Genomic DNA, 12,445 nt, shown 5'->3' on the forward strand with positions numbered 1-12,445 from the left:
TTCTCTTGGCTGCACAGCTTTGTAGCAGAACAGAGAAGTGCTGATCTTAGTGTTTCAGATGGAAGGAAATGTGTGAGATACACTCTTCAGTTTTTGCTGAAATTTAAGGTGAAGTTAAGTTTTAAGTGGTTTATTATGAAGATTTTATATAAAAGTGCAGAGATGAAGCTGCTCAAGCATTTGCAGGTGCAGTGAGGATTAAATTTCTCTTGTGCAAGTAGGAACATGAATTTCATCATTGGCATTGCAGCCACATTCAAAAAGGCAGTTTGGGGTCAGGCCCCTGTTGTGCCAGCGTGGTGCCAACTCGTGCAGGGCAGATGCTCCTAAGGCTGAGATAGCTGTGTTGAATAAACACTTCACTGTTTGTAGAGGGGTTATTTTTACAGTGGTGCAAACTGATTACATCTCTCCTCAGACTTCTCCTTTGATGCCCTTTTGAGAGCCTGAGTTGTCAGTTGGAGTTTATTGGTTTTAAGCATAATTTAAGAAGTAAATAAGCAGACAAAAAGTGGATTTATTTTTAGGGTTATTTCAGGTCTTTGTTAAAGATTTGTTTGAGAGTTGTCACCTATCAGAAGCAGCCACTTTAACTAAGTTCAAAAGGATAGTTTTAATCCCTCAGCCTGTCACACACCAGTGGTTGTTACTTGAAACATTTTAGTGCCATGGTACTTGAATAATCTCTCCTGGGCATATCTAATTAAAATCTTTGTAATATCTTTTTCCAAGATATTTAATTTCCTGTATATATGTGGATTCACTGATTGCTTTCAGGATTATTTGAAGGAAACTTTCACCTGTTCCAAACTAGTATCCATTGCAGGCTATATTCAAGCTTATTACTACAAATAGATCTGTGCACAACCCATATATAGATTATGCCAGATTGTATTGATGTTTGTAGCATGCAGCAGAAGCCAAAGGATTTTGGCTTGGTGCACCTGTAGAAAGTGGTGCATAAATATTTGGAAATTTCTCCTTTTTCCTACTTAGGAATGCAGTTGTCTTTTTGTAGATGAAAACCTATCTAAGCTATTAGTTGTGGTAGAACTGAAACTTCTCATATGGCATTAGTCAAATGAAAACTATCATACCTTAATTTTTGCAGGTGCTGTGACTTAGTGTTTAAATATGTTAGTTCACCATTGCACAAAAGCTGCCTTTGGTGCCTGTGTCTGTGGAAAACACTGACATTATGTGAAAAGCCTTGTTGTGTTGGACAGTGTAGGAGTGTGTGAGTGAATTACTACGTTGTCATGAGTTGGTAGCATATCAAATAATAAAATAAACACTGGCTGGAGGGATCTGTGGGTTAAGATATGCTGACATGAGTTATAGGAGATCTCATTCCTTGACCTGAGTTGTGGTTTTGCTTTTCTCTGTGAAACAGAGCTGCAGTGCAGCTGTGGCTTTGTTACCAGCACACAGTCTGACAAATAATGTGTTTATATAATGTGAGAGCTGTGCTTGTGTTTCCTCAGGTCTCTTTGCTGTGGTTGGTTATGCAACCTGCAGTGCCCCAAAGTCCTGCTACTGGGCTCTCACTCACCCCTGCTTGTGTAGCCTTTCTCTTGTGCTTTACCTCTTTGTCATACCTCATACAACTTAGCCTCTTGAAGTTTTCTCTTTCGGTTTTCACTCTTTGCTGCTTTTCTTAGCAAGCTTTTATTCCTTATTATTGTTCACTGTGTATTGCATTTTTAAAATTCTATGTCCTCTTGCAAAGGAAAGGCTTTTCCACTTAAATCTTTCTCTGAAATCTCAGCATAAAGCTCAGAGTTGGACTGTGACCTGTGCTTTGCCTGGGTCACGCTTGCTGCAGGGGTTTGACTGGAGGGAGCCAAACCTCTAAAATGGTAAATGTGCAGGGTTGCTCTGGGTTGCTCTGGCCATCACAGATCAAGCTGTCAGGCCTCCCTCCTGTGCCATCTCCAGGGAAAAAGCTGCAGCTGGAACTTGACTGGCAGTTGAGTGGATGATACATGAGCCAGACTAAACTGTAGAAAAGCTTTATCAGCTGTGCATCTCTTGTTAAGTCAATAATACATTATTTTTCTCCGTGACCTAAGTAAATGTGCTTAGAAAAATGACACCCTTCCATCAGCAGTGCTTCCTGTTCCTGCAATAATGCCTGTTCCATGTTTCTCCCCATTTTCATTCTCATCTGCTTTACACCCCCATGAACAAAGATGTTACTGAATATTTAAAAAGAGGATCAGAGGTCTAACAGCTAATATCCCCTCTGGCCATGGCATTGACTTGGACTGCAGGTTTTTTTTAAATTATTGACAATAAGAGTGAAACTTGGTCAAAATTAAAAAAAAAACTTGTGTGTTCAAGTATTGTTGAAAATAAATCTGGTGACCCATGGGAGAGTAAATGGCTATAATGGATTGCCTTTAAGCTTAGTGTAATATACATTCAGCAACTCTAAGTTGCATTTGCTATGTTTTAGCTTGTAATTCTGCTCTTTAGTGCAGTTTCAGTGTAAAAGAAGCCTTGCTGTGCTGTTTTGCCTGTGTCCCAGCTACATTTCTTAATGTGCTGCAGGTTTGGACATGCACTGCCGATTGACAGAGCCTCTTGGAATGAGAATAGCAGAGTTTCCTTTGAATCCTATGTTTGCAAAGATGCTTCTGGAATCAGGTGGGAGGAAAAAGATCAGTTTCTTCACAGTCATGTAGTTGTAATGCATTGCTAGACATTTGCTAAGCTCAAACCATACTTCATCTTGGTGTGGTCTGCAGTGAAAAGAATTGACAAATCTCTATTAAATAATTAGTCTAAGACATTTCACAGTCTAATAAGTTTAACATTTGCTTCTTGTTTTCCACTGAAAACATTCACTGTTATATGAAAAAAATACAGGAGTTTGGTTTTTTTGTTTTAAAGACCATAAAAACATATTCTGCTTCTTTTTAATTTTATTCTCTGTGGGGTAAGTTGAATGGAAGATTTATTTTATTGAATTTCTTCATTTACTCTTCAGGAAATTTTGGCTGCTCCCAAGAGATTTTGACAATTGCTGCCATGATGCAGATTCAAAACATCTTTGTGATCCCTCCAAATCAAAAAAACCAGGCTGTAAGTTCAGTTGTGTCTCCTTTTCTGTTTGTTGGTTCCACATTTCTGGACTTCTGGCAAGTATTTTACTGGTGCCTATTACAGACTGCAACTTTGTGTGAAAATAAAATAAGGTCTGGAATTGTATCTGTTTGTTGTAGGTAAAAGAAGAAACCAAATAACAGGGGGAACCTTGGAGTATTTAGTAGTGCTAAAATCCTCCTTCTGAGGTACAGGAACATGAAAGGTTGTAAACCAATATTGGTCTGTGGAAGGGTTTGCAAAAAAAATCCCCCAAAACCTTCCCACACACCATTTCCTTTTGAGCTGAACAAAACAGGAAGGATGTAGCAAATTCTTAATAGCCTATTTTTAATGAATGGAGATTCTTGTGCTGGTCATTTTTCCAATTTCAGTTTTAGAAGTGTTCCTGAGTTTAGGGGGACTAGAAAGCATTGCTATTGCCCAGAGGAGCTGCCCTAGATGGTAAGAATTTTACAGTCCCCAGGAAATACAGAACTGAAAGGAACTGGGCATGACAGACATGATTTCAGCAAAAATCAATCTGCCTATAAAATGGTATTTCTTGTTCTGCAGGCCAGGCAACACAGGAAGTTTGCTGTGGAGGAAGGTGATCATCTGACCATGCTGAATGTTTATGAAGCCTTTGTCAAAGTAAGTCAGTTCAAGTGGATATGGATTTGCAGGAACAGGAGGAAGCTGAGGTTCTCACTTCTGAATCTGGAAGTTCTGGATACAAAAGGTCCTCAAAGCTGAGGACTTAGCAAGCCTATCAAGTGATAAGTCTACATTAAAAGACTCTCTGGTCACAGTTTGCCACAGATCTTCCACAGTTCCTCTGAACAGGGAGTAAAATAGAATTTTATTGGGGTACAGCATTGAAATCTCAAGGGTAGACAGCTGTGTTTTCAAGGAGACAGGGATTTGGTCTTGGGGCTTGGGGAAAAACAAATGTCCAAATTTCCAATGAAATTAGTATTTTTCCCATGTTTTACTGATGGTAATCTGCATTTAAATCTAGCAGTCTTTTTTTTAGTGTTAAATTACCTAATTGATCATCATTTCCTGAGGTCTAACCCCAACCTTAGTACTGCTCTGTAAGCTGAGGTTTGTTTAATAGTTTTGAAGTTGCTTCACCTATTTGGGAGAAGTATATTTTGCTGATATAAACCACTTCTGTAACAAAATACTTGCAGCAGTACTGAGTTGAAGCAGTATAACCACCCAAGTGTTCAAACATGACTATTTTTAACCAGCCACAAAGCAGCCAGGCAGGCACCAACTGAAATGTTGCCCTTCACATTTTGTATCTGTGTTAATTCTCTTAGAAACAGTCAGATGCAAGGGCTCTTGGAGGGAGTGCTGCTTTCTGGAGAAGCAGCTCTTTGCAGAGAGCAGACCAATGAAAACAGCACTGAAAAGGTTGTTTACATTTTGAGGTTGAAAACAGATGAGTTTATGATCTGAGAGAATTAAATGGAATGACTGATGCTCTTCTCTTTCACCACATATGAAGAAATGAAGCACATCTGTTTAAAAATAACCCATAGCATTTGATCTGCTGTTCTTTACAAGTTGTTTGAGGCACGTTTTTTAGTTACTAGTGCTACATACCCTTGTTAGTTGCTCTGTAAATAGGTAATTTTCAGGGAAGACCACAAGAAATGTGTTGTAGGAGACCAGAATTAAAACAGAACAAGGCTATCCAAAAGAGGTTGGGTTTGCTTTGCTGATGGTATCTCATTGAGATTTTTTTTCTCTTCTCACTGTACAGCACAGCAAGAGCTCCCAGTGGTGTCAGGAGCACTTTCTGAACTACAAAGGGCTTGTGAGAGCTTCTGTTGTAAGAGAGCAGCTGAAAAAACTTCTCGTCCGCTTTAAAGTGCCAAAGAAGTCCAGTGAAGGTGATTGTTTTTAAGCTCTTATCCAGTACATAACGAAGGTAGTTTCCAAACTGTCAGTCTGCTCCCTGCTTTTCTTGTAACCTTTGGAGTATTTTTATCCTGGCCTCAAAATAATGTTAATTTAGACCAGATTTTTCTCCTAAAAATGGCTGCAGATGAGTACTTTAGCCTATTTGCACAATTGAATTGTAGTCCAGTCTTCATTAGTTGAGATTTCCAGCAAAAGTTTAAACCAGTGATTATCTATTTAATGGACAGATTTTCCAAAAGACTCATAAATAGGTCACCCTGTTCCCTCTTTGTCTTTTCAAAAAGGCCATTTTTGTTCAAAATGCTGTTCAGCCTTTGGGATGTGCTTTCCAGCTGTGCTGTGTGTGCACAGGTGCCAGGGCTGGTTCTTAGCTCTTGTCTCTCTCTGCTCTGAAAAATCAGCCTTCAATGCTCAGCTGTCACACTGGGCTGCTTTAGGGACTGTGAAACTCTTCATGGAGACACAGGTGGCAACATTAGTTTTTCAGGCAGCAATTTTTGCTTTGCTGTGAAATTGGAGTCAAAAGGAATTGCAGGGTTTGTCTGCTCTCCTGCCTTTGCTGTCAAAGCCTGATACACTCTGAAAAGTTGTTTGAGATGATTAAGTGGTATTTTAGGGACTTTTACCTTTCCATTGACTCATCTTACAGAAAAATTCTTCTTTCCAGGTGATCCAGATCCTGTTTTGAGGTGCATAGTTTCTGGGTTCTTTGCTAATGCAGCTAAATTCCACTCCACAGGAGCTTACAGGTGACTATGTACAGTTTCACTACAACTGGTGCTTGGTTGGAAAGCTCCCCTGATGAATAAATCTAAGTTGAATCAACAAGCAGATGTTTCTTCTAATTTGCAATTAGGAACATGTGGCAATCAGTGTACTAAATATTTGAAGTTCTGTATTTGAAAACTGCCTCAGTGTTTATCTCTTCTCCTTGGCAAATAGAACTAAAATTATTAATAGTGGGAAACTGCTACCAGTAGGCATTAGATTGCTTTAAGTTAAGCAAGTACAGTTGTGCAATAGTGCTACAGCACTCCCAGAGCACTGAGTAAAAGCCTGAAATGCTACTTTTTCATTTAATGTAGGTAAAACTCTTTTAGGACATCAAATTATTGATTGTTCCTTTCTCCAGCATTTAAGCCTGGTTTTATCTGTTCATTAAATGCAAATGTTAATTTACTCCAGCCCTTTCATTCTTGCCTTTATTAAGCATTCATACTGGGGCAGAAAGGAACCAAATGTTAAGCAATAAAGAGAGGCACAATCTGAAATAGTATCTTGCTTTCAAGGACTATCCGTGATGACCACGAGCTTCATATCCACCCCAGCTCAGTGCTGTATGCAGAGAAACCTCCACGCTGGTAAGTTAGAGCTGCTTTCTCTTCTTTGGGGTTTTTTTAAGGGATTTGCACCATCCAAATTGAATTGGATCTCCCCATCAGTGGAGGAATAGATGTAGAAAGTCGTAGTTCCCACAGGGAGAATCCAAGTGGCATTTCCTTTGCAACTTTTTTGGGAGTATCCAAATAAATAAGGGGAATAGAGTGATGTTTAACTGTCAAAGAAACCTGCAGAGGTTGGAAAGCAGAGCCAGGTTTAGCGGGCATCACATCTTTGTCACATCTTGCACTGCAAATTGTTCTCCAAGTAGTCTCTGTACCTAAACAGAGCTAGGGTTAATTTACTTTTATTAAGCCTATTAAAGAAATACCCTGTCAAACAGGTGCTGCAGAAATGGCAAATGGATTTTAGGGAAAGGGCTTACACATAAAATCATGATGTGAAAAGTTATGGCTGTCCTGCAGATTGAGGAAAGAACTGGCTGTGCTTCCCATCAGCTGGGTCATGGTCATTCCATTTGCAGGCAAAAGGTCCTCAGATAACAAACAGAAATGTTTGTGGAGCTCTCAGGTCAGCATGATCAGCCTGAGTATTTGAACTTCCATCCTGCACTGCCTGCTGCTGAGACTTAGAAGGATAAGCTTGGCCTGGTGTCATGGCATCCTGTCACATAGGAGTTAACTTAGTCAGCAGCCTAAATTTCAGTGCTGCTGCAGCCAGGGGAATCATCCTCTGTTGAGGGCTTCAGTTCTCTCTCTGCTAAAAGTATATAGGAAATGTGTTTTCATTCTGGTTTGTTTTCCTCTGATTTATTTTTAGCTGTGTTAGTTGCCACATCTCAGGACGCACTTGACAAAGAGAATTTTGGACTCTTTGCTCTTTGCTTTTGAGAGCTAAATACCAATTAATGAGAAACCACAAACCTCAGGTGTTTGCAGCTCTGTTGTGTGTGGAAGGCAGATGGTGACTTAAGGATTTGGTAGCTGCCCCTTCAGTGCAAGGGTTTGCACTTCCTTGGGGTAAAAGACCTTACCTACTGAAGATGACCTCAGAAATAGATTGTCCATGTTGGCATCCTGACTGTGCTGGCAGTGGGGATGAGTCCACATGGTTGGATGTTCCTAAATCTCTTCCCAGGAGATGTTCTGGCAGGAGTTAAAGCTGATTTCTTCCTCTGATGCTTATCTCACCTGTCTGCAGACTGGCGCCAGGGGTAGTCATGCTGGGGTTTGTGCCCTCCTTGTTGTGGGTGCAGGGTTTTGGTGCTTTGGACATTTTCCCTTATGATATCACAGAGTAATTAATATTCTGTCTTCCAAAGCATCAGTTGTGAGTCCCCCTTGACCCTATTATAAGAAACATTCTTTCATGTATACCTTGCACCCATATAGTCAGGTAGTATGTGAGGGTGTTTTCATGGCAATCTGAAGATTTTTTAATGTCGACGATTCTGAACAACCACAGAGAAAGAGGCAAGAGGCTGAATTACAGCTTAAGGACTCTCTTGTCACTCTGAAAGTGCCACCTCTGGCAGCACGTATGTGAAATATGTCTAAGTATGTGTTAATCTGCTCTCCCTCATTGCTTGACAGCAAACACTATTCATTTTTGTCTCCTTTCTCCCAGGGTAGTCTACAATGAAGTCATACAGACTGCTAAATACTACATGAGAGATGTGACAGCTGTTGAATCCTCCTGGCTGCTGGAGCTGGCACCTCACTTTTACCAGCAAGGAACGGTACGGAATCGGCATAAAGGCCAAACGGTACCATTGCTGCAGAGCAGCTCTTGTGTCTGAACTTTCTCAGGGTTTCTGTTTTGCTGTGGTCTAATGGGACAGAAATTAAGTTGGCTCTGGTCTTTGTAGTGGTTTTAATATAAAGGAAGAGGATAATAAGTTGATGCATGAAATGTTTTTCCCTATGATCCAGCCAGTGGATCTCAGAGTTACAACATGAGATCCATTTGCTGGTAAAGTTGCATTTACCATCATATCACATTGGGAAGTGAAGCCTTCAGCCATTCTGCACTTCAATGCAGGCCCTTGGTAGCATTTCCCTGAGCAGCACTGTAGGTAGGCAGTGGTCACACTTTGCATAATAATTTTAGGAGAGCCTTTGCATGTTTTGCAAATGTTTGTGAAAATCCTGAGCCTTTTTTTTTTTTTTTGAGCTCTGATCTGTTCAAATGTGAAATGGCAAAGAATGGCTGCTGTTTGTGCAAAGCTTTATTGCAAATTGCTGTGTGTGATACAGATACCTTTTATTTATAAGTATCTTTTAGTAGTTGTCATCAGCCTCTATTGACTGTCTCATGTGAATCTGTCAATCCAGATTTATTTACTGGTCATTCTGAGAACTGAATTGGTATTAAATATTATCTAAATGTTAGTTCAGCTGGGGCTGTTGGTACCACATAGCCTATAAATACTGTGCAGATTACCAAATTGATCTTGTATTTGAATTTCTCATGGGACATTAATATCTACTGGGCTTTATATTTTAAATTAATGAAATATTTCCAAATCTGAATGAAAAAATGCATTTGCATATCAGACCTATGAAAAAGGTGGTGTGTTTCTAATTTATACATCTGCTTCACTATTTGACGTCTTGGAGAATCTGATGTTTATTTTCTTTACTTCCTTGGGGTTTTGTCAAAATGGAGAATCCTGTGCTGCAGGGAGCACCTTAGGACACCTCTGTGGGTTACAGTTCCCACCAGTTTGGCATCTGTTCATGTGACTGACTCAAGAGAGGGGCTTTTTATGTTCATCTTGGATAATTTGTCTCAATTATCTAGACAATTCCCATCTATAAATGGACTTACTAAGTAGCTGAATATTTTCTGCCTTTTTCCTATAAGACATTTGACAAAGGCAGTGATGCCCCTGTGGGGCAGAGCCTTCAGCTGCTGGGAGATGATCTGCAGACATGGTGTGAAGAGGAGCTGAGCCAATGTTGTATCAAATCTGCTCCTGTGATAATTAGTCCTTTGACTCACATATTTACAGTTGTCACACAATTTACATTTAGCAGCCCACACCCACACAAAATCCTGTTGTGACCTCTCCATGGGCTGAAGTTTGGGGTGAGGTTTTCCTTTAGGTAGGTGGTAGCAAAATGGACTTGTCTTGAATGAGGGAACATGTTTTTCAGGGTAGTGCTACTACTGCTGTAGATATTCTAGGAAATTACATCAAAATCCAATCTTCACCAAGTCTTTTACCTTTTGATCAAGTGAAGTTAGTTTGCAGTATTATCAAATCATTGCTTTCATCCTAAAATAAATGGTAGCTCTCAAGGATGGTACTGGTTTTGAGGAAAATTCTCTCTTCCAGCCTGGTCAGTTATCCATATCAGCCAAGAGTCTTGGGTGTCCTTATAAAATGTTTGAAAATTAAAAATATTTATCTTGTGTAAAACTTTGAGTCATACATGTGAAATTTGAATAAGTGAACTGTTGCAAATCACACGTTTATGTTAATTTATAGATACTCAGACCCTTTTTCTACTGAAGGATACATCTTTGTGCTAGGAAGGAAAGGTTTTATTCCTTTGTCAAGTTACAAACAAATTACCACTGAATAGGACTATGTTAAAAAATATTGTTCTACAGCTTGATCTTGGTCTGTTATTTCTCATTCCAAGTTTTGCAGAACTCCTGTCATATTTTATTCCACATTTATTGGTCTTTAAGGGCACAGAGGTTCCAAAGATCCAGTGCAACTTCAGGATTAATACAGTTGTTAAAATCTTGTTCTTCACGTACATTCTCCTGGTGGTTTTTGCAGATGTATTGTTGGGAGCACATCTTTTTTTACACCTGGAAAATTGCTTCCAGTGGGAAATTGTTCCTGTGCTTGCAGCTAGTACAGAAAAAGTAGGAGGTATTTTATTACAAGCCAGAATATCACTTTGGGGTACATGTGGGTTTTTATTTAATGGGTTTATTTTAGTTATGTCAGTAACTAGCAGAGCTTGGAGAGGTGTGGATATTTGTGTTAGAATTTATTTAAATTATGATTAAGGATAGAAATCATTGTAGTTGATTATTTTCCTAATTTTGGTGGATCTGCTAAGCAGTTTTTTTGTTCTTTTCTTTTCTTGCAGCATCTTTCCTTGAAAGCAAAAAGGGCTAAAGTAGATGACCACTGACATGACTTCAGTTGTTGTGACATCAGAAGCAGAACCTACCAGTGATTTCAAGCTGGCTACAGTCCATTCAGCAGTCAGTTCATTAGCAATTTGATCTTCCATCAACCTAAATGTTTAAATGCCTGCCAGGATCTGTAGGGGTTTATGCATGACCAGTACATTGTAAACCTAGAGCTTGCATTGTGGACATTTTAATCTTTGCCTACTTGACCTCTGTTGTTAATCTGGGCATGTTGCTCCTTTTAAATAGGTAGAAAAACAACTTAAAAAGTAAGAGGACATAAAGGACCACAAAAAACCTGAAACCTTCAAGAAAGAAACAGATTTCCTGGAGTGGTACTGCCTTATGAGCGTGGGGAGTAGGGTACCCTGCCTCCTGTCACCCAGAGCACTGTGACTTACACCGGCCAAACTGAGCCTGGCTCCTGCCAGCAGGAGCTCAGGGCAATCAACTACCCCTTGAAATGCAAGGTGCTGCCATGGAAACATGCATCTCCTGTTGGACCATCCTAAACTGGTGCAGCTTGTGCTCCCAAGCAGTAAAAGTGTCCTGCCCGAGGCGGAGCTGGCCCAGCTCACTGTGCTGAGCAGTCCCCAAGGACTGACATGTCTGGGTTCTGCTCATGGGAGTTGCTGTTTGGGGAGGGGGAGAAAGAGCAGCTCAGTATTTTTAAGATGGATTAATTTTCTGCTCAATCAGGGGACTAAATATGTATGTTCACAATCAATCAATCAAGTTCACAGACAGGGCTTTTCTTTTTTTATCCTATGAGAGAAAAAATTATAACCTTCCACTGGTTGGAAATACCAGTAAATTTCATTGGGGAATATCATGGAAGACTGTTTTTTAGCCTCTGTTGATCAGCAAAGAAGGAAATGTTCTATACTTTCCTATAAAGAACACAGTCCTTTATATTTCATTTATTACAAATCTGTTCTTTGCTGCTTGAGGCTTGGGACTCATTTTCCTCTGTTACTGAGAAGGATGCTCTGAACAGTTGCTGCTTTAATTGGGATTCCATGGCTACTTTTCAGTAAGGAATTATGCTTGTTTGTGTTTTAACAAGACAGCTTGGATACATGTATTTATTTATTTCCATTTTTACCTATTGATATTTATTTTCGAAAGACATCGCTTGAAAATTTTATTTTTGTAATTCAACTGATTTGATGAATGTGTTTTTTGGCATTTTAAATGTTTTATTTTCTTCTTAAAAAAAAGATGTAAATAGGCAAAAATTTCTATATAGAACAAATGCCTTCCTCATCACAGGACTGCCTTGAAAACTTTCTTGAGAGCTTTTTACCTTGTCCCTTCCAAATCCCTGCAGAGAGAGCACGTTGTGCCACGTGCACTGTGTGGTCTCCTCAGTGTGTCCATCCTGACTGCCAGCACAAACACATGTACCAGTCTCCAGGAATGGCACCAGCAGCATAAAAACTGTGTCACCTTCCTCCTTGTTGTCCCTGTGCCCCTCACCTTTGTATCACTCTGTTAGACTGGAAGCTCCTCGGGGCAGGGACTGTCTCCTAGCCAGAGCTGAGAGCAGTGTTGGAACTCACTAAAAAGATTTAATTTGCAGGATTTTTTTCTCTTAAAGGATTGGAGAAAGAACTGAATAAGAAGACTTGTCAATTGTCTGTGTTTCTCTGTCCTCTGGAAGTATTCTTAAGAAAAATAAAACTGTTGAATTGAGGAAGTTTGGGAGTGCATCACTTGGGCCTGAGCAGGGGGTGCTGGGTGGGTGTGTTGGGCTGGGCTGCAGTGGGTGGCCACTGCATTTGCTAGCTCTGAGAATTTTGGGTGGCTCTGGAGACCTGTCTTGTCCAGATGTTCTTTTACCTGGCTGCACAGCTGCAGAATCTCCTCTAGGAATGATTGTGATTCCTGCTGAGGTCAGAACCCAGGGATGTGCAAGCTTTGT

The 12,445-nt window shown here is 40.0% G+C and overlaps 1 protein-coding gene across 2 annotated transcripts in view; it reads left to right on the forward strand.

Moving 5' to 3' along the window:
• DHX35 (DEAH-box helicase 35) overlaps nt 1-12,216 on the forward strand; it is a 29,181-nt gene extending 16,965 nt beyond the window's left edge. Inside the window, exons 15-22 of one of the 2 annotated variants that reach the window (XM_064390991.1) lie at nt 2,554-2,649; nt 2,993-3,087; nt 3,664-3,741; nt 4,862-4,991; nt 5,690-5,771; nt 6,312-6,383; nt 7,990-8,128; nt 10,476-12,216. In XM_064390991.1, the coding sequence (XP_064247061.1) occupies nt 2,554-2,649; nt 2,993-3,087; nt 3,664-3,741; nt 4,862-4,991; nt 5,690-5,771; nt 6,312-6,383; nt 7,990-8,128; nt 10,476-10,520 (737 nt within the window). In that variant the 3' untranslated portion in view covers nt 10,521-12,216. The remainder of the gene's footprint in view (nt 1-2,553; nt 2,650-2,992; nt 3,088-3,663; nt 3,742-4,861; nt 4,992-5,689; nt 5,772-6,311; nt 6,384-7,989; nt 8,129-10,475) is intronic. The other variant, XM_064390992.1, reaches the window with a different exon arrangement.
• Nucleotides 12,217-12,445: the final 229 nt, after the last annotated feature.

The sequence above is a fragment of the Passer domesticus genome, chromosome 16 (assembly GCF_036417665.1).
Source record: "Passer domesticus isolate bPasDom1 chromosome 16, bPasDom1.hap1, whole genome shotgun sequence".
Taxonomy (NCBI): domain Eukaryota; kingdom Metazoa; phylum Chordata; class Aves; order Passeriformes; family Passeridae; genus Passer; species Passer domesticus.